The following is a 24,912-nucleotide window of genomic DNA, read 5'->3' on the forward strand; positions in this document are numbered from 1 at the left end:
CTGATATGAACCCAGAATGTCCCAGGGACGTTTGAAGTGGTGCTGCTCTCTCGCACAAGACCAAGGCACCAAAAGATGTGCATCCCAATTTTTGCCAGAGTAATGTTGGAGGGTATGTTACTGTTGATCTCCCTGACATCTGCCCTACTAGTTCCAATTTATTATTATAAGCCGTCCCAGACTCTGCGTTCATCATCTGATGCCATCTTTGAGTGCCTCCTCCAGGTGAAGTCCAGAGGGTGGCAACAGAAGATTGGGCCTTCTCTGTAGTGGCTCCCCATTTGTGGAATGCTCTCCCCAGGGAGGTTCGCTTGGTGCCTTCATTATATATTTTTAGGAGCCTGGCGAAAATGATCCTCTTCAACCAGGCCTTCGGCCGATTAATATTCTGTGGGAAAGGGGTGTTCTTGTTTTGCTGTTTTGTTTTATTCTGTGAAGTGCCCTGAGATGCTGAAGTGGGGTATATAAATCTAATAAAGAAAGACGTAAAGATGTATTTATTTAATTTGTATAGTGCTGGATTGTTAAAAAACCCTCCGAGTGGAATGGGGCTTGTTCTGTTTTTACTGCGGTACAAACTACAAGTTGAATTGCTCAGGGGGAGAATAACCTCTCTCCTGCCAGGTCAGCCTATTTAGTCCATCAAGCTCTGAACTGTACGTTGACTCGCAGCCACTTTCCAGGGATCTCAAGCACAGTGTCTTCCCCATCCCTTGCTACCTGATCCCCAAAGCATGTGCTCTACTACTGAGCGAGGGTCCCTCCCCATAATTTCCAGCTCCGCTAAAAATAAACAGGAATGGCATTCCCCACTGCTGGATTAAACCCTGTAGAGGCCACTAGGCAGTCAAAATCTTGGGGGGCCTCACACTGAACTAAGAAAGCTTGATTGTAATTTTCTTTCAAGATCAATATTATTTTGATCCACTGTCGCGGGTCCCCTAAAAGGCGTGGAGCCTATACTCCTGTGCCTATTCTGCCCAGTGGCGTAGCGTGGGGGGTGTAGGGGGGGCCGGCCGCACCGGGCGCAACATCTGGGGGGGCGCGCTCGCACTCGCAGCTCTCTGCCCCTACCCGGCTCACTCTCTCTCTCTCACTGCAGTGCAGGCTGTGCAAATCCCATCCGAGCTGCTGGGTCGCCGCCCACTGTAGTCCCCCAGGGACTATCTGGGGGAGGGACAGTGCGGGGGGGGGGCGCAAATTACTTGCCTTGCCCCGGGTGCTGACAACCCACGCTACGCCACTGATTCTGCCTATTTGATAATCCAGCACTGCATTCCCCCTCCTGTGGCTATGAAGACACCCTTTAAAATACAACTTGAAAATAAAAACAAACGCAGTCACACCAGCAGATGCTCAGCATTGTCGTTGTTGGAAGAAGGTTCGCATGGACAGCAACACGTTTAAAGGGCGATATTAAAAAAGAGAGAGAAAAAAGAAACCAAACACAACCATTCCCCTTAGGATCCACTGAGGTCGCATCCAGATGCTGAACAGCTGCCAGAGCTGATCATCCAGTGTCTTCTTCAAAGCAGGCTAAGCAGGCAGGAAGGGACACAGCCTGGGGACTCTATCCTCACGAGACTGCAGGGTCCGATGGTATAAGTGACTTCGTTCTCACACACCCCTGGTGGCAAGCAGATCTCCTTGGTGACGGTGGAGTAGTTGTACTCCTTCCCTCTGCAAGTCTTAAATTCTTCCTCGTGCTCAGCCGACACTTTAATTTTCCCATCTTGTACCCTCACTGTAATGTCTTCCGGGTCAAAACCCTTAACGTCCATTAAAGCCAGCAGCTTTGGGCGGCTACATGCTGCCATCATCTTAGTGATCCTTCTTCGAATTCTGCAAAAGAATAGCAACAGCAGTAGTAATAATGGTTACGATAATAACATAGGGAAGAACGAGCCAAGCTGCTTCAAGTGGCCGGAATCTCGCTCATAGGAGGATCATGATACCACTACTACTACTACTACTACTAATAAACCACAGAGCCTAGGATTTGCCGATCAGAAGGTCAGCGGTTCGAATCCCCGTGACGGGGTGAGTTCCTGTTGCTCGGTCCCTGCTCCTGCCAACCTAGCAGTTTGAAAGCACGTCAAAGTGCAAGTAGATAAATAGGTACCGCTCCAGGAGTATGGTGTTTCCGTGCGCTGCTCTGGTTCGCCAGAAGCGGCTTAGTCATTCTGGCCACATGACCCGGAAGCTGTACGCCAGCTCCCTCAGCCAATAAAGCGAGATGAGCGCCGCAACCCCAGAGTCGGTTTCCCCAGCCACTGTGGGCAGCTTCCAACAAAGTATTAAAATACAAGTGGGTATTAAAAGACAACAAAGTATTAAAATACAGGATGAGAAGCGGAGGCTAAATCTGTTGATAAATAGGCATGATTCGATGGGACATTGTGTCGGTGGATTCACATTATATGGCAGTGGAAACCAAACGGTTGCAATACAGTACATCAGCTTGTACCAGTTCACAGGAAATGCCACAGGGTTGAACTCATCTATATCCTTGTGTTGGTAGAACTGGACGGTGACAAATCCGTGATGTTTGCTGTAAAAACTTTAGACTCTAATCATTTGCCAGTGGCCTTCTCTCTCTCTCTCTCTCTCTCTCTCTCTCTCTCTCTGTGTGTGTGTGTGTGTGTGTTTGTGTGTGTGTGCAGTATTATAAACTAGCCAGGCGCCAGGCGCGTTTTGCAACTGGTGCGGGTCCAATTGTGACCATGTGGAGATCTCTGAATGCCAGGTTGGCGGCTGACATCTTACAACAGTAAGAGCTGTTCGACAGTGGAATTTGCTGCCAAGGAGTGTGGTGGAGTCTCCTTCTTTGGAGGTCTTTAAGCAGAGGCTTGATAACCATATGTCAGGAGTGCTCTGATGGTGTTTCCTGCTTGGCAGGGGGTTGGACTCGATGGCCCTTGTGGTCTCTTCCAACTCTACGATTCTATGATTCTCTATTATCTCCATCTGGCTGGCCCCTCCAGCTTTCTTAAGCAAGTAAGCTGAAGAGCTTATTTTTTGCATTTAGATCCCAGCTTTTTCTCCATAGTTAATCCCTACAACAACAACCCTGTGAGGTAGGTGAAGATGCCGTGACTGGCCTAAGGTCACCCAGTGAGCTTCATGACTGAGTGGGGATTTGAACCCTGATCTCCCAGGTCCTAGTCCGACACTCTTACCACTACACCACACTGGCTTCCTGGAGTACTTCTACTATGGGACAGCTATATAAATTAAGGAGGTAAATAAATTTGGGAAAAGCAAAATGTCCCTTAGAGAAGGATCGGAAATATTTTCCTTGAAGCTTGCATTTGTTTTATTCCGGATTGCTTTATTGAATGTTTTAATGTAAACTGCTTTGAGACCTTTTTATTTTTTTAAAAAATAAAGTGGTATGGAAATGAAATGGAAAATAGTTGCAAAAAAGAGGGGCCTAGACAGTCCATTGTGGTGAGTGTAACTAAGGCTGAAGGTGCCATTTGGCAATTAGCTTATATATAGGAGATAAATATATAAACACTAATGCAGGGCATTTTATAAGCATACTAAAAAGCTTGCAATCTAGGGATAGTTAAAAGGAAGACACATAAAGAAATGTGGCTATGTAGAAAAGGAATACACAGTTGGAAACAAGTGCTGAAGCAAAGCCATCCTTCAAAAAAATTAATATACTAGGGTAAAGTGTGCATTGAAATGCATGTATATGTGAAAATAACACACAAAAATACATAAAAATGTGTTCATTAGGAGAAATTCGCACCAAAATGTGAAATGTAAAATATAAAAGCCCTAAACGGCCTCAGTCCAGTATACCTCAAGGAGCGTCTCCACCTCCACTGTTCAGCCCAGGCACTGAGATCCAGCACCGAGGGCCTTCTGGCAGTTCCATCATTGCAAGAAGTGAGGTTACAGGGAACCAGGCAGAGGGCCTTCTTGGTAGAAGCGCCCGTTCTGTGGAACGCCCTCCCTTCAGAAGTGAAGGAAATAAGCAGCTATCTTCTCTTTAAAAGACATCTGAAGGCAGCCCTGTTTAGGGAAGTTTTTAATATTTAATGCTGTATTGTTTTTAACACTTGATTGGAAGCCGCCCAGAGTGCCTGGGGAAACTCAGCCAGATGGGTGGGGTATGTATGTATGTATGTATGTATGTATGTATAAATAAATATATAAAATGATAAATTTTCACAAGAACCTTTTTAAAAAAATAAATCACAAAGTGATTCGAATGTAAGATTGTGAAAAAATAGAAACTGGCAGATTTGCCCATCCCTGCTCTTGAATGACATAGGATCCTGGGTATTTGATTTGATGGAGCAGCACTTATCAATGTCTCCTCCCTCGCCCCTCAGATCAGCAGGGAAGGCCCTGCTTGTGGATCCACCAATGGACATCTCTTATTGTGAAGGGACCTGGAGTAGAGTCTTCTCTGCAGAGCTCCCTCTTCGCGGAGTCAAGACCAGACATAACACAGATGGGGTTTTCCATCACCTGCTGGAAACTTTCTTTCTCTAGCTGTCACAGGCTATGGTTAGACTGTTTCTGAGCTTGGGGGTTATCTTTTATTATAGAAGGGACTATGAGTGTCATCTAGTCCAACCCTCTGCAAGGCAGGAATATTTTGCTTAATGTGGGGCTTGAAACCACGACCTTGATTTAAGTGTCTCATGCTCTTAAGCTATAGTTTATTGCTAGGTGTTTTAATTGTGTTGTGTGATCTTTAATGATATGGGGCAGGTTCCAATTAAGTAGTTCCACTACTAAGTGCAAGGACACAAAATAACTTCCTCTCCTCTCTCTGTGCAACCTTAGCCCCTCCTGAAATCTGCTCTGGAAGGTTAGAAAAACTCCCAGAATGGGTTTAGTGGGTGCATAAAGGGAGAGAAAGTTCCACTGCACAGTCAGAAGTCTTTGTGCTAATGGGAATATTTTGCTGGATATTGCCCATGGATTTATTTATTATGGAAACTGTTCTGAAGTTACCTGGTGACTAAAAGTGGTATACAAGCACACAAAAGGAAACATGAACATGGCTCTTTTATTCCACTTACAATAGAAATCCAAACGACACTTTCCGATTTGCTGAAACGTGAACATGCTCAATGATAAATGATGCAGCGGCACTACATATTTGTAGTGCACCCTTCTGCCAAGAATCTCATGACAACATACATGGAATTTCCTATTTTATCCTCACAGCAACCCTGTGAGGAGGCAGGGCCATCCCTTGAATTTATTTGATGAGTATGTATTTTGGCCACACTCAGTTCTGTTATCTGCCTAACCACTGGCTGTAAAACTTTGGTTTCCTGTGTGGTGCTTTTATGAGTCTCAACTTATATACAGCCAGAGACCATCTTGGCTGTGAGTCCTGGAAGCCCTGCTCCCTGCCTTGCTGGCTTTTCCCACCTGCCTTGGGAGGGTGGGGTCTTGACTGACTCCAACTACAAAAGTGGAGGCTGCTGAAGAGATTCTTGGGCTGAGGGATTGTTTAGAGTTTTTTTGTTGGGGTTTCTTGTTGCTGTTATTGATATTAATTTTCTGCAATTGTTATTTTTAGACCTTGTTAAGATTTATGTGGGAATTGATCAACCTTGTTGTGTGCTTCTTGATATGTTTTATTTATTGTTTGACTGTTGCGATCAGGCCACCTAGTCTAGCATTCTGTTCCCACAGGGTCCAACCAGCTACACACAGGAAAAAATGCTATTAAAAAGTCAGAAATTAAATTGTTATAACAAAAGCGGGGCGGGGGGGGGGGGGCGGGGGGCGGACGCTATTGAAAATGTCAAATAAAATCTTTTTGCTCTCTAGCGCCACCTGGTGTTGCATGTTTATAACGCATTCAAAGCACTGTTTTTTGACCAATGTAGCTGTGTCCTAAGAGTTGCATTGAAGGGGAGATTATCCCACGCTTTGGGAACAATTATCCCAGGGGCTTAGTATTGCAATAGGTCATTGCCAACATTTTAAAAACAAACAAACGAGAAACTGAAGGGATTTTCTGATAAATGGGTAAATCCAGATTAAATGGGGGAGGGGAAATACCCCGCTGGCATTTTGATGCCAACTACGTTGTGCAGACCCTGCAAAGGAAGTGCATGCGTGAGATCCCCAGACCCCCCAATGAATGCCCACCTAGAAGCACTCTGCAACCTCATGTAGCCATTGCTCACCACTGGTGTGCATAAGCCAGTCGCAGGGTAGAGTTCAGACACTCTGCTGGAGAAGGAGAGTGCCTGAGGCAAATAAAAAGATTGGGTTGTATTCAGCCAACGTTCACTCAGAGCAGAACCCCATGATTGGGCCTGTTAGCGATGGCTACTAATTTCAGTTGGTCTCCTCTTGATAAATGTTGATGGAGTACAAACGATTGCAACTTCACGCCTGGGAGAAAATACAGCAGGGGGGCCCAAACTTTTTTCAAATAGGGCCGGATTTGATGAAGTGAACAACAACAATTGTTGACCTTTTTTTTAGGATTGAAGTTGTTGAGCTTTGTTTTAGGATTTTACCCCAGGAGATAAACTGCCACGGGGGCCGGATTAAACCAACCGGCAGGCCGGATTAGGTCCCCGAAACAGACTTTGGACATGCCTGAAATACAGTATCTTTGTTGGTGTACTTCCCTTGAGAGGGCATTTCAAAGCTGCGGTGCCTCCACGGGCTTTAAAAGTGCATACATAAAGCACTTCTAAGAGCGTAAGAGGTGCTTGCTTGATCAGGCCAATGAGCCACGGATATCCTTATTCCCCATTAATTTGTCCAATCCTCTTCTAAAGCCACCCAAATTGGTGGCCATCGCTGCATCTCGTGGGAGCAAATGTCACAGCTTAACTAAGCAGTTCACCTTGTCTTCTTTTTATTCTGAAGGGTGGCAGGGCTTTGGCTCCATCCAAGTTGGTGACCTCCTAAATAACTTTTATGTTCTGAACCGCCCTGACATCTATGGGTATAGGGTAGTATATAGCTTTAACAAATAAGCAATAAAATAGCAACATGCAGAAGGACACAGTTTAAAACAGACCTGCAAATGTGCTTCCTTTCCCTCTTTTGTAGGACATCTATTGCTGCAGCAGTCAGATTACAGAACTAGATAAAGGTAAAGGGACCCCTGACTGTTAGGTCCAGTCACGGACGACTCTGGGGTTGTGGCGCTCATCTCGCTTTACTGGCAGAGGGAGCTGGCATTTGTCCAGAGACAGCTTTTGGGTCATGTGGCCAGCATGACTAATCCGCTTCTGGCGAACCAGAGCAGAGCACGGAAATGCCGTTTATTTTTCCACCAGAGCAGTACCTATTTATCTACTTGCACTGTGTGCTTTTGAACTGCTAGGTTGGCAGGAGCGGGGACTGAACGGGAGCTCACCCCGTCGCGAGGATTCGAACTGCCGACCTTCTCATCAGCAAGCCCTAGGCTCAGTGGTTTAGACCAGTGCCACCCGCGTCCCTTTACCGAACTAGATACACAGGAACAAATGCACTCCCCATTGCTTCCACCCTGCTCCTTTTAACACCTTAACTATTAACACCTTAACTAATTACGCAAGCGACAAACTGGAGAAACCCGTTTACCTGGCCAGTTCTTGCTCAGCTTCTATCTTAGCCCTGATAGCTTTACGCTCCAAAGGTGTGAGGCAAGGCGGTCTACAGGGACGACAGCATAGTATGTCACACAGGCAGTGTGGGTAGGGGTGGAGAAGACAGCAACAATGTGGGTGGAGACTTATATCACAAAGGCAGGTTGCCTGGACTTCGCAGGATTTAGGGCAGCAACTCATGTCCATAAGCCTTAAGCGCTTCTTTATTTCTCTGTCGGTTCGCCTTAAATCTCGCCTAACAGCTTCCAGGGCGTTGCAGAGGGTCGCCATGAGTAGGCATTAAACCATATTAACCGACGAGTACAGCCTTCAAAAAAGGGCACTCGTCAGGGGAAAAAAAATTGGTCTTGCAAGCCCCGGCCAGAAGTTTGCATTAAGGAGCAAGCAACTGGTGTTCTGGCTGTATTCCAGCATGGCGTTTATGACATCATTGCTCTGCAAATAGGTCACAGTCTAGCCATCGCCACGGGAACGGTAAACTGTGGTTGTGTCTCAGCTGCTGAATGTAAAATGCCACCCTGATGAAGCATCAAGCTCATTCTTTCATGTACAATGAAGTCAGAAAGCTCCGAGTTTGTGGTATTTGTTAAAAGCCATTACAGACTTCTGTTAAAAGCCCACATTACAGACTTCAGAATTTCTCAGGGGGGTAACTTGTACTTTGGCCTCTTGGTAGGAAATGAGTGTGATGTGGGTGTCTTAATGGTGTTGTGATAGGAACTGAAGATTGGTTTGGGCGAAATACTTGGACGTTGTCCAATTGTCCTTATAAACACAGAAACATAAAACATATAGGCAGAAAGCAAATCAGGCCCACATCCTGAAAAGCCAAATCCACTGATGAATAATGTTTCATAACGTTACTATTGGGGGCCAACTATTAAATTTAAACTCAAAATTTAGTTCAGGAACCATTTTACGTTCAGAATGTGGCCTCCTAAGAGATATCCCTCAAACTTTCTGAAGATCTAATTCTTGGGTAACAAGACTGAATATGTCTCCACCTCCTTCAGAAATAACACCAAGTTCCCTCAGATGGTTTTAGTTAAAATACACTGGGATTCAGTTTTCTGTGCCCACTGTCTCCTACTGCTTGTAATTACTCTGATATTATGAAATGGCCATTATGTCACAGGTTTCAGGCGAGAAATATAAAAGGCTAAATTTTCAGACTTTTGCTTTGATCAGGATGCCCTGAACTATTGTTTTACAAAATTCTATGAATCGGCGAAGTAATTTAACATCCTGCTTTGTATCCAGTGGTAGTCCCACTCAAAGTAGACCCAATAAAATGAATGACTATTACTAACTTGGGCCCATTAATTTCAATGGGTCTACTCTTGAGTAAAACTTAGTTGGGGACAACTCCCATCTTTAACAATGCTTTCAGGGGGTATTTTAGGCAACTGTTGCGCAGGACAGTAAAAAGTACATCCTATCGCAGGGTTTAAAGCCCAAAAGCCAACTGCAGAGGTTTCACTACAATTCAAGCGGTATATAAATTTTGTTCTAAGAAGTAAAAACAATGCCTTGACTAAATTTCACATGTACCCTAAGTATCACCTTGTTCCCTGGATAATGTAGGCTCACTTTTTGCTCTCCAAACTGCCCTTCTGAGAAGCATATCCTCTTTTGCTTTGTGTGAGAGAGGAAGGGAAATGTAAGAGACCGAATGGGGTGACACAGAGAGAGGAGGAGCTGCAAATTCCACCATCTTTTGGTCCTGGCTCCGCCTGCTACCAGCCGTAGTCCCTGACTTTTCAAATCACCTCTTGTTTAGGGATAGCACAGCTCTGTTTTTGGTACAACAGCAGATTCAACACCCACGTCTTGGGTCTGCTAGTTTCTGTGGACTAGCAGCAATTCACACAAGGTAGATTGCACACCCCCTTCATGGATCACTGCCTTGCCGTGGCGAAGGGGCTTGAAGAACTCAGAGAAGCTATGAACTATGCCGAGCAGGGCACCCAAGATGAACAGGTCATAGTGGAGAGTTTTGACCAAACGTGATCCACCTGGAGCAGGAACCGGCAAGCCACTCCAGTATCCTTGCCATGAAAACTCCATGGACAAAGACAACAGGCATATAAAAGATATGACGCTGGAAGATGAGCCCCTCAGGTCGGAAGGCGTCCAACATGCTACTGGGGAAGAGCGGAGGACAAGTACAAGTAGATCCAGAGCTGATGAAGCGGCTGGGCCAAAGCCGAAAGGACGCTCAGTTGCGGATATGCATGGAAGCGAAAGGAAAGTCCAATGCTGTAAAGAAAAATATTGCATAGGAACCTGGAATGTAAGAACCATGAACCTGGGTAAGTTGGATGTGGTCAAAAATGAGATGGCAAGAATAAATATTGACATCCTGGGCATCAGTGAACTAAAATGGACGGGAATGGGCGAATTCAGTTCGGATGACCATCATATCTACTACTGTGGGCAAGAAACCCACAAAAGAAATGGAGTGGCCCTCATAGTCAACAAAAGAGTGGCGAAGGCTGTACTGGGATGCAATCTCAAAAATGATAGAATGATCTCGATACGAATCCAAGGCAGACCTTTTAACATAACAATAATCCAAGTTTATGCACCAACTACTGGTGCTGAAGAAACTGAAATTGACCAATTCTATGAAGACTTACAAGACCTTATAGAAGTGACACCAAAGAAGGATGTTCTTTTCATTATAGGGGATTGGAATGCTAAAGTAGGGAATCAAGAGATAAAAGGAACAACTGGCAAATTTGGTCTTGGAATTCAAAACGAAGCAGGCCAAAGGCTAATAGAGTTCTGTCAAGAGAACAAGCTGGTCATCACAAACACTCTTTTCCAACAACACAAGAGACGACTCTACACATGGACATCACCAGATGGGCAGCATCGAAATCAGATTGATTATATTCTCTGCAGCCAAAGATGGAGAAGCTCTATACAGTCAGCAAAAACAAGACCTGGAGCTGACTGTGGCTCAGATCATCAGCTTCTTATAGCAAAATTCAAGCTTAAACTGAAGAAAGTAGGAAAAACCACTGGGCCGGTAAGATACAATCTAAACCAAATCCCTTATGAATACACAGTGGAAGTGAGGAACAGGTTTAAGGATTTAGATTTGCTGGATAGAGTGCCTGAAGAACTATGGATGGAGGCTCGAAACATTATACAGGAGGCAGCAACGAAAACCATCCCAATGAAAAGGAAATGCAAGAAAGCAAAGTGGCTGTCCAATGAGGCCTTACAAATAGCGGGGGAGAGAAGGCAAGCAAAATGTGAGGGAGATAGAGAAAGATACAGGAAATTGAATGCAGAATTCCAAAAAATAGCAAGGAGAGACAAGAAGGCTTTCCTAAATGAGCAATGCAAAGAAATAGAGGAAAACAACAGAATGGGAAGAACCAGAGATCTGTTCAAGAAAATTGGAGATATGAAAGGAACATTTCGTTCAAAGATTACCATAATAAAGGACAAAAGTGGTAAGGACCTAACAGAAGCAGAAGACATCAAGAAGAGGTGGCAAGAATACACAGAGGAATTATACCAGAAAGATATGGATGTCTCGTACACCCCAGGTAGTGTGGTTGCTGACCTTGAGCCAGACATCCTGGAGAGTGAAGTCAAATGGGCCTTAGAAAGCATTGCAAATAACAAGGCCAGTGGAAGTGATGGTATTCCAGCTGAACTATTTAAAATTTTAAAAGATGATGCTGTTAAGGTGCTACACTCAATATGCCAGCAAGTTTGGAAAACTCAGCAGTGGCCAGAGGATTGGAGAAGGTCAGTCTACATCCCAATCCCAAAGAAGGGCAGTGCTAAAGAATGCTCCAACTACCGCACAATTGCACTCATTTCACACGCTAGCAAGGTTATGCTTAAAATTCTACAAGGAAGGCTCAAGCAGTATGTGGACCGAGAACTCCCAGAAGTGCAAGCTGGATTTAGAAGAGGCAGAGGAACCAGAGACCAAATTGCAAACATGCGCTGGATTATGGAGAAAGCTAGAGAGTTCCAGAAAGACATCTACTTCTGCTTCATTGACTATGCAAAAGCCTTTGACTGTGTCGACCACAGCAAACTACGGCAAGTTCTTAAAGAAATGGGAGTGCCTGATCACCTCATCTGTCTCCTGAGAAATCTCTATGTGGGACAAGAAGCTACAGTTAGAACTGGATATGGAACAACTGATTGGTTCAAAATTGGGAAAGGAGTACGACAAGGCTGTATTTTGTCTCCCTGCATATTTAACTTACATGCAGAATTCATCATGCGAAAGGCTGGGCTGGATGAATCCCTAGCCGGAATTAAGATTGCTGGAAGAAATATCAACAACCTCAGATATGCAGATGACACAACCTTGATGGCAGAAAGTGAGGAGGAATTAAAGAACCTTTTATTGAGGGTGAAAGAGGAGAGCGCAAAATATGGTCTGAAGCTCAACATCAAAAAAACGAAGATCATGGCCACTGGTCCCATCACCTCCTGGCAAATAGAAGGGGAGGAAATGGAGGCAGTGAGAGATTTTACTTTCTTGGGCTCCATGATCACTGCAGATGGTGACAGCAGCCACGAAATTAAGAGACGCCTGCTTCTTGGGAGGAAAGCAATGACAAACCTAGACAGCATTTTAAAAAGTAGAGACATCACCTTGCCAACACAGGTCCGTATAGTAAAAGCTATGGTTTTCCCAGTAGTGATGTATGGAAGTGAGAGCTGGACCATAAAGAAGGCTGATCGCCGAAGAATTGATGCTTTTGAATTATGGTGCTGGAGAAGACTCTTGAGAGTCCCATGGACTGCAAGAAGATCAAATGCATCCATTCTTAAGGAAATCAGCCCTGAGTGCTCACTGGAAGGACAGATCGTGAAGCTGAGGCTCCAATACTTTGGCCATCTCATGAGAAGAGAAGACTCACTGGAAAAGACCCTGATGTTGGGAAAGATGGAGGGCACAAGGAGAAGGGGACGACAGAGGACGAGATGGTTAGACAGTGTTCTCGAAGCTACAAACATGAATCTGACCAAACTGCGGGTGGCAGTGGAAGACAGGAGTGCCTGGCGTGCTCTGGTCCATGGGGTCACGAAGAGTTGGACACGACTGAACGACTAAACAACAACAAGATTGCACACGACTGGAGCTCTGACTATGAGCAGCAATCACCACACCCTAATATTCCGTAGCTATCTTTTTCTTACCTCTATCTAATACACAAAAGTTTCCTGACATTATGACACTTGAATCTGGGAGTACATATTAAGACAGTAAGCATCCTAGCCAACAGATCAGATAGTTTATTATGGCCATAGGCCCATATTCAATACATCATACAGCAACACAGGTATAACAAGATAAAATTAATAAATTATATTACGTTAAAATCAAGTACATCTCAGACCGTAGGTTTCTGAATTCCATTAAAATAAGAACAATATAGCGCTTAAAATATCAAATTATCAGTATAAATCAATATTATTTAGGCAAAATCAATAATCATAGAGTAATCCATTTTTCCTTTTATAGGCTAATACTGTTATCAGAAATCTGGCAACAACTGAAATTGCTCTAGGATCAACCCACGGCCTGCCTTTGCTAGTGGGGTCCCTTGTGGAGCTAGGGTGGGGTGGAAACCCTCCTCAGAAGATTTTAATGCATGGAAGGGAATATGGTTTCATTTAGCTGATTGCAGCAACAACATAAATAACTGTAATCATTAATTCTCATTACACTAGAACTCATTGACCCACCTTTAAGCAGGCACTAGTTGCAATCAGAACTGACTCATTATTTCTTAACCAGCCTCCAGGTGGCAGCAGAGGGCAGCAAGAGGCAATTTGAGCAAATCATAGGAGCAGAGGCCTCCTCTCTAGTTGCTTTTAATCAGGCTTCCTAAACTCGGCCCTCCAGATGTTTTTGGCCTACAACTCCCATGATCCCTAGCTAGCAGTCCCAGTGGTCAGGGATGATGGGAATTGTAGTCTCAAAAAACACCTGGAGAGCCAAGTTTGAGGAAGCCTGCTTTTAATATATCCTTGAAGGCTTGCTGGGTTGATCTGGATAGTTGCATTGGATCCCTTTCCAACTCTGTAGTTCTTGATTCTCAATATTTCTGCAAGTGAAGCTATGGGTGTGGGTTCCCCAGAGGCAGGACCTCTTAAGGCCTTACAAGATCTTCCCTGCAGGGTGAGAACATTCTGAGAAAAAGAGCTTAGCAGATGCTCCTCCAGTTTTCAGAGGACATTCCTGTTCCATAAATTAGCTTTGAGATGAACAGAGAAGTTGGAAGAACATCGGAATAACAACAGCTTCACGGTATACATCTTTAGTATATCTATTGAGCTAATTGCACTATTTGATTTCCCAGATTTCACACACTGTGTACAAATCACACAGATGTTTGTCGGCCTAAGCCATTCTTTAAGAGGAGCCTGCTGGATCAGGACCAGTGGCCCATCTAGTCCAGCATCCTGTTCTCACAGTGATGAACCAGATGGGAAACTCTCCTGCAACTGATATTAAAGGCAGAGCAGAGCCATCAGGGCTGATAGTGTTTGATAGCCCTCTTTCCTGAATTTGTCTAATCCTCTTTTAAAGCTGTCTAAATTGGTGGCCTCAATGCCTCATGTGGAAGCAAGTTCTGCAGTTTAACTATGCGCTGTATGAAGTACTTTCTTTTATCCGAATCTTCCAACATTCAGCTTTGTTAATGTCCAAAAGTTATTGCGTTAAGAGACACCACGGAACTCATTTTAACAGAAAGTGAAATGGCCAAAATCTTGTAGTTTAAATACCTTGTATTGCGCATACTGTTTTTTCTTATAAGACTCTTAAATTTCAAACTTCATCTTAAGGCATTACGTTTCCTAGTTTCACAGTTCGTAAAACTCCAAACTGTTTTGAGAAAACAATGATCACAAAAAGCAATTCTTACATTATTTAAATAGTTATCTACTAGGTTTTTTTGCTCTCTAAGCAAAAAAAGCAGATAGCATTAGTATTTGCTAATGGGGACACCAATAGGAGAGTGAAGTGACAGATTTGTCACTTACAAAGCCCTGCTGGCTTGTGCCATGGGCATGTTATCAAGGAGAGCCCATTGTGTGTGCAGGGGGTCTCCAACTCTGGGGTGCAGAATGCTCATTTGAAGACCTAAGAACTGTATCACAAAACACCCATTTCGTGGAAGAAAAAATGGTGGTGTGCAGAACCTTTCCCACCAAACAAGCAAAATATTCAACTCATCCAAAAGCTGTCCTTAATTGCTGGATGTTCTTTTACAAAGATTAAAAACTGGGTGTACCCAGTGGCCTTGGTAAGTACCAAGCAGGGTGTCTGAGGGGAGCATGGTGCCACGGACACCATGTTGGGGACCCCAGCCATAGTGTCCCCCTCATCTTCATGACTCTTCAGTCAGGAGGGCAGCAACACCTACAGACACAAGCTTACTCAGAGGTTTACAGACTAAACACAGCCAGCACAACTCTACAGCCAGTTTGGCAGGTAAACAGCCAGGGCCAGCCAGAGGAATGCCAACTGTAACAGTCAGCAGCATGGTGTGAAGATACACGATGTGATATTATTGATGAAGCCGACCAGGCCCAGGGTGGGTGAGTGTGTGGATGGAGCACTGTGAGGGAATCCTACACATTCTTCCTTTATTTCTACCATGGAAAGAGGGCATGTAAATGTAGCAAATAAAACCCTATAGCCTACTGGTTATCCTGGATAGGTGATAGGTTATGGGCTTGCCAGGAAAAGGACGAAGTCCTAATTTAGTGCCACTGATTCCACACAGACAGTAATGTTCAGAACAATGTCTATATCAGGAGTACAGTGATACTTCGGGTTACAGACGCTTCAGGTTACAGAATCCGCTAACCCAGAAATAGTACCTCGGGTTAAGAACTTTGCTTCAGGGTGAGAACAGAAATCACGAGGCGGCAGCGGGAGACTCCATTAGCTAAAGTGGTACCTCAGGTTAAGAACAGTTTCAGGTTAAGAACGGACCTCTGCAACGAATTAAGTACTTAACATGAGGTACCATTGTATATTGGTTTATGTGCATAAGGGGAAGCAGCAACAAGAAGAGATACTGCAAACTTCCTGGTAGCATAGTAGGAAGCAGCAACGAAATTGGAAAGGAGTTCCTGCCTGAGAGTCATAGATGTTGCAGTCACAAACTACATTTTTGGGGAATCCTGGTAGGTACATAGATGTTAAAAAGAAGTTGCACAAGGTTAAAGCTCAGGCCTTTGACCTCAGAAAGTTACACACAAATCATATAACCATAGGTTAATAGTTCACGATGGGGCTTCTCTACTCTAGCCCAGGGAAATGGAACCTCAGATCTGGAGACTTTCCAAGCCTCTATTTCTGGCTCTTAGGACTCTTCCCAGGTCACAGCCTTCAGTGGCCCTGTTTTGCACCCTACTTGAGTGGTTTGGTGCCCTTGAGCTCTGAATAATGCTACTTGCTTGCCTGAAGTGTGCATGTAACTATCCAATTGTAATGTAAAGGTAAAGGACTCCTGACAGTTAAGTCCAGCTGCAGGCAACTCTGGGGTTGCGGACCTCATCTCGCTTTACAGGCCGAGGGAGCTGGCGTTTGTCCGCAGACAGCTTCCGGGTCATGTGGCCAGCATGACTAAGTTGCTTCTGGCACAATGGAACACCGAAACCAGAGCAGCGCATGGAAACAGTTTTACCTTCCTACCGTATTTATCTACTTTCACTTTTTGGCGTGCTTTCAAACTGCTAGGTTGGCAGGGGCTGGGATCAAGCAACGGGAGCTCACCCCATCACGGAGATTCGAACCACCGACCTTCTGATCGGCAAGCCCAAGAGGGTTGGTTTAGACCACAGCGCCACCCACGTCCCCTATCCAATTGTACAAAGGTACAATTCAGACTTGTTGGTTTCCTCCAAGCTGGATCAGAGGTAGCTACAATGACCTGCAGAGGGACGCGGGTGGCGCTGTGGATTAAACCAGAGCCTAGGACTTGCTCATCAGAAGGTCATCGGTTTGACACTCTTTACCTCATGGAAAAAAAGAAGAGGGGTGGCGATACAACCAAACAAACAGCCAGTGAACAGAATTAAAACCACTCAAGTGTGGTAAAGTGTAGGCCTAGGATTGTGAAGACGGGACCTTCAGATCCCCACTCAGCCACAAAGCCTGTTGGGTGACTCACTACTACACAACTACCTCACAGGGTTGTTGTGAGGATAAAATGGGGAAAGCGCAGAGGAAGGAAACCTGATATTAGCATCTGTCTCGAGAGACAGTGGATTGCACTTCCCTATCCGTCACGCACGGAGGGCCCGTTTCGCACAAACCGCAGTAAAAGGTTTCCCCGGGGCTTTCCCCAGGCAAAGCTGCAAGTGCGACGTTCACACGTTCGCGTGTTCCCTCCCCGCCACCTCAACATAAATTTTGGCAACTCCTACAGGCAGAGTCTGGCTGGCAAGTCCAGGGAAAGCCTATGGCGACCTGCCAGCCTTTCCCACTCGGGGGCTTTTTCCTTCGCGAGGCGGATTCCCCGTTCCCTCACAGGGTATTATTTCCCGCCCTCCACGCTAGTCGCTCGGTCTGTTCCGGGGGAGGAGAAAGAGGATGTCCGTTTTATCTCCCGCTCTCCGGGAAGGCCCAGAAGCCGGGCGGCCAAGGCGGCAGCTGCGGCGGGACCGTCGGGAGAAGGCGGCGCTGACGCGCATCTCCAACGCGCATCGCCGCCTCCTCCTCCCCTCTCCGCACTTGAAGCGAAAGCGGCGCGCGCAGCCACGCCGCCCTCCCTCTTCCCCAGCCCGCGCCTGACGCAACGCACGCCGGCCGCCGGCCAACCCTCGCGAGCTTTACATCGTCCCCACGGCCGCCCGCTGCTGAGCGGCGGCCTGCCATTGGCTGCTGGGCGGCTGCGGCTCCGCCCCGTCCGCTCTCTCCCCGGCGAGGCGCAAGGAGAGGGAGGGAAGAGAGGGGCCGCTGGAAGTTAAGATGGCGGCGCGTGTGAGAGCGGGGCGCTGACCGAACCTTTTCCCGCCGCCGCGAGCTCCCCGCTCCCGCGCACGCCGCTGACCAGCCTCTCGCTCTCCCCTCGCGCCGAGCGGAGGCTCCCGAGTGTGAACGAGACACCCAGCGGCACTCCGGAGGGGGCGCCAAGCCCTCCTGCCCTCCCCCCCCCCCCGCCCGCCGTCGCCCGTCCTTTCTCCTCCGCCTCCTCCTCCTCCTCTTCCCCCTCCCCGCACCCTCCATTTCCTCCTCGCGCGCCCGGCCCCTGCCCGGGAGGGGGAGCGAAACATGACATCGATCCACTTCGTGGTGCACCCGCTCCCGGGCACCGAGGACCAGCTCAATGACCGGTGAGGAGGGAGCGCGCGCGAGGGGAGGCCCCTCGGGGGCCCCCGGGAGTGGGGGGGGGAGACAGAGGAAGCAGGAGAGGGGGAGGAGCCCCCGTGCGTGAGGGGAGGAGCCCCGCGTGTTTGGTTGACGGGAGTGAAGGGTTGGAGGTGGAATGTGTGTGTGTGGGGGGGGGGGACACTTCTCCTTCACCCCCTCCCCGGGATTTTGTTTATTTCCCCCACCCCTTTTCACTTTACACGTTGTGAGCGTCAACAAGGTTCTCCGCCTGGGTTGCAAATGCAGGAGCCGCCTCGTGCATTTCGACGCTTAAAATAAAACAAAAAATAACCGATAAATAAATAAATAAGGAAAGCCGCGGGTGTCAATATGAGAGGCACGGTCCCATGCATGCTTACCCAGGTGCAACGATCCTGTTGGATCCTGGGTTAAACGTGGGTATAGGATCCGGCTTGGAAACGTGTTGGTTTTGCTTTTGTCTCAGGGTTTGCAAAAGGTGGGGTTGAGCAGACTCTCCGGTCTTCTCTCCCCGGTATTGAATAAAAACTTCGACTGACAGTGCGATTCCGCGTGGGGTTACACGCTCTAAGCATCGTGTAACTTGGCCTCTTCTGATGGTGTGTATATTTTAACTCCGCCACTACGGGAATCTTGACCGTAATGGAAATTTAGCTATTTCGAACGTTGCACACCATCAGATAAAATTCTGAAGGACTCTTCCATCTTATCTCGAAGAAGCTGCTAATCTTGCCTGTTTTAGGCATAGAAAGCAAAGGAGCAAGACTAGGTTTTGAATTAAATATGCTTTTAAGGGGGACTTAAGGGGGAATTTGCAACTACAAATTAGTGATGGGAAAGGGATAGGTAAATCAGTATGTTTATTGTGGCTGGTGTTCATGAAATAGGCTTGATTGCATTGGGGTTGACAGTCTTGAAACTGCTAAATGCATATGATTGGGAGCATAATGGAAAGCCTAAATTGCAAGCAATTTGAGATTTCCAGTAATGTTTAACTTTCTGTATTACAACACAAAAATAATTTTGTTACAGTTAACGGAGATATATCTATTACTTCTTTTTAAAATAGCAACAGAGATAGTAGACATTTTTTTCTGTAATTGTACTCTCTGGGCCTTTATTAAATTTGATTATGGTCCAAGTCTATGCTGTTATTGTGCAGCACAATCTTAAGCATATTTACTCAGAAATAATACCCCTGTGTTTTGGTGGGGCTTATTCCCAGATGAGTGTGCATAGGATTGTATTGTTATCTAAGAAAGATGTCTGAAAAAGATTTCAGTAGAAAATGAAAAGCTAAATATTTAGCAAGTAACGTACATCAATGTGAGGATTACATCTTATTCAAACTATTACGGGCCTGCCTGTCTGGGTGTGGTTTCTTTCTCTTGAATGACCTGGTGACACATTTAACACTGCAGTGAGTGTCATGTGCTAAGAGAAATACCACCTCAGAGATTGGCTGCAGCCTCAGTAATGTCTATGAATTTGGCATGTTTCTGTCATAGAAGGGTGGACATAGGACATTAATAGTGTGAGGCAAGTACACCAGCATCTTCATGTAACTTCTACAGCCATGTTCTAAATATGTTTGCCTAGAAATATATCCCACTGGGTCCCATGGTATTTGGTTTCTTTCTGGTGACACTGATTATGGCTGTAACTTTAGAATCGTAACCAAATTGTTCATGAAGTTGTGATAGTGAGGAATGCTTAAAGTACCAATTTTAGTGCAGACTTAAATGTACAAAACACGTTATAAAATGGCTGTTGGTAGCTATAACTTCTTAGCAACAAATGATTATTTCATAAATTCATAAAATTATTTCATAAATATGGGGATTTGTTTTTGAATTGGTAGTTGGAAAAGCACAGATTTGGTTTCATTTATGCAAACACTTTTAAAGGACAACTTTATTCCGGTTGTTCATTTTTACTGATGTAATAACAAATGCTCACGATAGAACATGTTTGACTATTGCAGAGCTTTTTGGTCTGATTGCAGAAAAGCTTAGGTTGGCATACATGATTCTTCCTACCCTTTTTATTCTTGAGACAACCCTGTCAATTAGGTTAGGGCAGGGGTCAGCAACCTTTTTCAGCCGTGGGCCAGTCCACTGTCCCTCAGACCATGTGGTAGGCTGGGCTATATTTTGGGGGGAAAAAGAGAACGAATTCCTATGCCCCACAAAAAACCCAGAGATGCATTTTAAATAAAAGCACATGTGAAAACATGCTGATTCCCAGACCGTCCACGGACCGGATTGAGAGAGCGATTGGGCCGCATCCGGCCTACGGGTCTTAGGTTGCCTACCCCTGGGTTAAACTGTGAGGAAGTGACTGGCTGAAGTTTACACAGTGAGCTTCATGACCAAGTGGAGATTTGACCTAGGGATTCCCTGGCCATTGTTAGACACCTGAAACTACTGCACCATGTATCTGTTTGCACTATCAAAATGGCTCCCCCTAATTAATGATCACAGTTTGACCATTGGAAAATCAGGTTATTTTTGTGTACCTATTTCAATGCTTTGTGAATTGGTGTTTTTTTAATGTTGATCACATGAAACCAGAAGCAGATGAGTAATAAATATTAATTTTACCTTTTTGCTTATATATTTTCTTCTCTGATGTAGAATGGTATTAATATCAAATACCCTTTTGAGTCGACATGCTTGGTGCCATAGCACTTGTGACTTGTAATCATGGTGACTTAAGAGAGGGGAAGCTCTTCTATATTTAAAAGGTGTTGAAAAGCCTCTCTGCTCAGGAATTAGGGATTCAGAATGTCTCCCTTGGTGAGGGTAAGCAGGATTTTAGTTCTGATTCACAGGGCAGGAGATGGAATACAGTACAATTTAGGATTGGTAAACCAACATTTTCCTGCCTGTTACTATCCCACTTTTGACCATGTATTTTGGTGTACAGCATCATAAAGGGATAAAATAAATTGAGACCACAAGTCCATAGGTTTCCTGTAACAGTGGTGTACTATCATGTTTTGTGACACTGCCTGGAGCAGCTGTTTATATGCGTATATGCTGCTTCAGCGTTAGGATCTAACTGTTAAATCAGGCCATTCTTTACTGATTAAAAAGCATGTGCCTTCAGTAGAAGATTGTTGAAATTAGAATCTAGATATGTTTTACTAAGCTTTGCTAATATGTAATGTGTATCAGTTTAGTTTACTGTGTCTAGCAGACAGCCATTACACACGTAAAAATAATAACAAGAAGAATGCAACAAGAATACAAATATCTGCCGTTGTAATGTTTTCCTTCCCCTACCAGCCAACAAAAATGTGTGGCAGGGAAATAAAAAATGTCATGTTTATGAAACATGGGCTAAGTATTATACATTAAGAGGGAGCGATGTCCAACATGATCTGGGAAGGTGATTTTGGCAACAACTCTGTGTTTCCGCTTGTGTGTCCCTTTGGAACTCTCTCTACCTTTCCAAAATTCCATTACACTATTTAAAATATCTTCATGCTTAGCTAGAACAGGATATTCTGCAGTTATCTAGATACTGTAGATTGGATCTGGACTGAGTTAGTTAAACTTAAGTCCCATTGAAATTGGAGAAGCTTAATTACTTGTTCCACTGATTTCAGTGAGACATACATTCAGCTATTTTTCTTTGGACTCAACCCTATATATTTTGCTGAAATCTTACATAGTTTGAGGTCTAAAAGTTTGGAGCTCGCATTGGGCTGTGGCTCCTAGAGACAGCACCCTGAGGACAAAACATTCACAAAACATTCTCAAACGGTTTTAAAGGAGCATAGCTGGGAACCTCTACTCTATGCTTTCAAGAAGCTATAACAGATAAGGATGCAGTCCACAGTATTCATTAATTTCAGCGTTACTCTTGATTTCTGTTCCAATTCAATTGTAATGATTGGAGATTTTATGCTACAAATACCTGGCATGTTGATGTATTGTTCTGCTCCCCCAAGAGTTTTGAGATATATACTCTGGACAGTGTTAGCTTTAATTTACTCCCTTATTAACTCCCTGGCTCCCAAAGTTTGTTTACAAATAGACTTCATGAATGTGTTTAATAAAGTTACATACACACACTTCCTCTGGGTGGTCACCTAAAAACCCTCACAAAATACAACTTTGACCCTGCCCAGTTTCCCACTTCATAATAGATCTCTAGATGACATTAATGAGCTTGAAACAATATATAATGTGGCTTTGGAGGGTGCATTTGAGACATGGGTAAGTGGGACCCATCCCAGAATTTATGTAGTTTGTGCACATCAACCCTAATTTTTCAGAGTCCCCAGCCTTTACTATTCTCATAGCTGCCTTCTAAGCCTTTTCTGGTTCGTCAACATTTTTCTTTAACTGTGACACTTAAAAGGGAACAGGATACTTTAAAATAAGGTATTGGTGGCATTAAGTAATTTTACTGTTTCGGGGACTTGGATATAATGGGGGCCATAAATTTTGGCTGGTCTTGGTGGCTGACCAGAAATTTGGTTTCTGAAACTTTGCTCCTATCCAGGGCTCAGGATTTTGTCCCTGACCTTGCGGTGCCCCCTCTGAAGTGCAGCAGGACTTTGGGGCATTTCCCAGGTGGGAAAATGTCCTTGGAATCATGCTGTGTCGAAGTGTGGTACAAAAATAAGCCCTGCCTTTTTTGTAATGGGAGCTGTAGAGGAAAACGGTGCCTTGCTTTCGTGATGCCTTCAGAGGTGTGTGAAGTACCTTGGAAGCACAGTCTTTAGCTTTCTTCCAACTGTGCGGGCTGTGAAGGGAGTCTCAGCAAGGATTACCCTGCAGTGGTGATCCCCGCCCCCTCCAAATTGGGAGAAAGCCTGGGACTTTCCACACTCACCAGCTAGAAAAATGCCAGCTGCTCAGAGTAAGAATATGACTAGGTGGAAAGAGCTTCATACATTAGAAAAGTATTGGTTCCCCCTTCCCTCCCCCCAGGCCATCAGCACATCACAAGTGGAAAGTGTGGGAAAGTAAATTTGAACTTATTCACTCTGGCATTGTCATCGTCCTCCTTGCACCAGTAGTGGTTTAGTCATGCTGGCTACATGACCCAGAAAGCTGTCTCTGGACAAGCGCCGGCTCCCTCGTCCTGAAAAGTGAGATGAGTGCAGCAATCCCATAGTCTTCTTTGACTGGACGGGACCCGGGTGGCGCTGTGGGTAAAAGCCTCAGCGCCTAGGACTTGCCGATCGAAAGGTCGGTGGTTCGAATCCCCGCAGCGGGGTGCGCTCCCGTTGCTCGGTCCCAGCGCCTGCCAACCTAGCAGTTCGAAAGCACCCCCGGGTGCAAGTAGATAAATAGGGACCGCTTACTAGCGGGAAGGTAAACGGCGTTCCGTGTGCTGCGCTGGCTTGCAGTTTGTCACGCTGGCCATGTGACCCGGAAGTGTCTGCGGACAGCGCTGGCTCCCAGCCTATAGAGTGAGATGAGCGCACAACCCTAGAGTCTGTCAAGACTGGCCCGTACGGGCAGGGGTACCTTTACCTTTTTTAACCGTCCAGGGGTCCTTTCCTTTTTTTTTTAGCAAGGCTACTCCTCTTCTTGGTGGTTTTATTTCCTAACCTTTAGTGAATCACAGTCTTCACCTTCTCATCGTGAGATCACCTTGTTGAAAGGTTAGCAATTGTATTGCTGAAATGAACACAGAGAGAAATGTATTACCAGTGAAATGTATTTTTTTGATCTAATTGCAATTCATGTTAACCGCTCCACTTCTGATTTCCTTTCATGTCTTATGTAAGGCAGGCATAAGGCAGGTGTTTCAGAGTACAAGTACAGGAACCTGTTTTGTGAGGGAGCTTACCCTATATGTGCACAGAACAGAATGGGGGGGGGGGGAATAATGGCACAAAAACATGAAGTACAAATGTAATCCACATCGTGGAAAATACTAAAACACTTGCAGTCATTGCCTGTTGCAGCAGTGGCTAACTTTATTAGCCTGGAGTCTGGAATATGTCTAGCCAGACTGCTTGAGGCCCAGCCATGGCATAATAATATCCCTTCCCAAGTAGTTTGCACTGGGAGAGTTTGCCTTCTCAAACTAAATAACCTTGAAAATGGTCTTCACGTTGCCTTAGGTGGCATGCTCGGTGTAAATGGCTTTCTTGGACTGGTAGTGTTGCCTCCTGAGAGCAGTGCTGATGATGCAGATGCCTGTAGGGCAGCCTCGTAGCCAGCTTTCCTTGTTAGGTGGGGCAGCCACATTTCGAGGTGGGGTCTTTTGGAGGGACATAGTGCTAGCCAATCCCGCTTCTTCAGGGATGGAGAAGAGGTGAGGGCCAGTCCAAAGGAAGGAAAAGGCAGTGAGAGAGCAGGTTAACTTACATAATGGGATATATAAAGGTCATGTTAACAGAGCATTTAGTGTGAACACCAGGAATTAGATGACTGGCATATTTTTTGTTTGACCTGAGGGATAGCTCAGCCAGCATTAGACTCTTAATCTCAGGGTTGTGGGTTATTGGGTGGAAGATTCCTGCCTTGCAGGGGGTTGGACTAGATCAGGCTTCCTCAAATTCGGCCCTCCAGACATTTTTGTCCTACAACTCCCATGGTCCCTAGCTAGCAGGACCAGTGGTCAGGGATGATGGGAATTGTAGTCTCAAAACATCTGGAGGGCCGAGTTTGAGGAAGCTTGGACTAGATGATCCTTGGAGTAACTCTCAACTCTATGATTCTAAGGATGTTATGGATACAGTGAACAAGGCTTTGAAAAGGTGTAAAACAAAATAGAATAGCTTATGCTATAACGTAGAAAGTAAAAACTTGGGTGGAGTGGTGCTGAGGACAAGTGAATTGCTTTGAGATCTTATTAAGAAGAGTGGTATATTCATCTAATAAATAAAAAAATCAAATAAAAATATGCATAAAAGCTTGACTTTGCCAAAAGCTACAGTCTTCTTTCACCTGATTCTTCATGAACTGAGCTACTTTGGGCATGTCA

At 45.2% G+C, this 24,912-nt stretch overlaps 2 protein-coding genes and 1 long non-coding RNA gene across 22 annotated transcripts in view; 1 reads left to right on the plus strand and 2 right to left on the minus strand.

Moving 5' to 3' along the window:
• Positions 1-1,351: 1,351 nt before the first annotated feature.
• Positions 1,352-8,003, minus strand: ODF1 (outer dense fiber of sperm tails 1). The gene is made up of 2 exons (XM_083450849.1): positions 7,573-8,003; positions 1,352-1,842 (listed from the first exon to the last, which is right to left on the minus strand). Exons 1-2 carry the CDS (start codon positions 7,866-7,868, stop codon positions 1,527-1,529), a joined length of 612 nt encoding a protein of 203 aa, XP_083306975.1. The 5' UTR covers positions 7,869-8,003; the 3' UTR covers positions 1,352-1,526.
• A 1,022-nt stretch (positions 8,004-9,025) lies between these two features.
• Positions 9,026-17,320, minus strand: LOC310682306. 2 transcript variants are annotated; one of them, XR_014513856.1, is made up of 3 exons: positions 17,031-17,320; positions 14,376-14,475; positions 9,026-9,233 (listed from the first exon to the last, which is right to left on the minus strand). It is a non-coding gene; the product is annotated as an uncharacterized lncRNA (long non-coding RNA). The 2 variants fall into 2 exon arrangements; XR_014513857.1 differs by having other exon boundaries at positions 16,620-17,320.
• Positions 17,321-17,486: 166 nt separating this feature from the next.
• Positions 17,487-24,912, plus strand: part of UBR5 (ubiquitin protein ligase E3 component n-recognin 5) — a 67,343-nt gene continuing 59,917 nt past the window's right edge. For 7 of the 19 annotated variants that reach the window (XM_083450783.1, XM_083450797.1, XM_083450794.1 and 4 more), the window contains exon 1: positions 17,541-17,939. In XM_083450783.1, the coding sequence (XP_083306909.1) occupies positions 17,878-17,939 (62 nt within the window). In that variant the 5' untranslated portion in view covers positions 17,541-17,877. Of the gene's footprint in view, positions 17,940-24,912 lie in introns of all 19 variants that reach the window. The other 12 variants (XM_083450800.1, XM_083450786.1, XM_083450784.1 and 9 more) reach the window with 3 other exon arrangements.

This window comes from Podarcis tiliguerta, assembly GCF_965153285.1.
Source record: "Podarcis tiliguerta genome assembly, chromosome: 7".
NCBI lineage: Eukaryota > Metazoa > Chordata > Lepidosauria > Squamata > Lacertidae > Podarcis > Podarcis tiliguerta.

What these genes read in the sequence shown, in the direction of transcription:
- ODF1 (XM_083450849.1), bottom strand. Translation starts at nt 7,868, where the DNA reads ATGGCGACCCTCTGCAACGCCCTGGAAGCTGTTAGGCGAGATTTAAGG. An exon ending in GCTGAGCAAGAACTGGCCAG is followed by an intron (nt 1,843 to 7,572) that starts GTAAACGGGTTT and finishes ATTCTTTTGCAG; the next exon opens with AATTCGAAGAAGGATCACTA.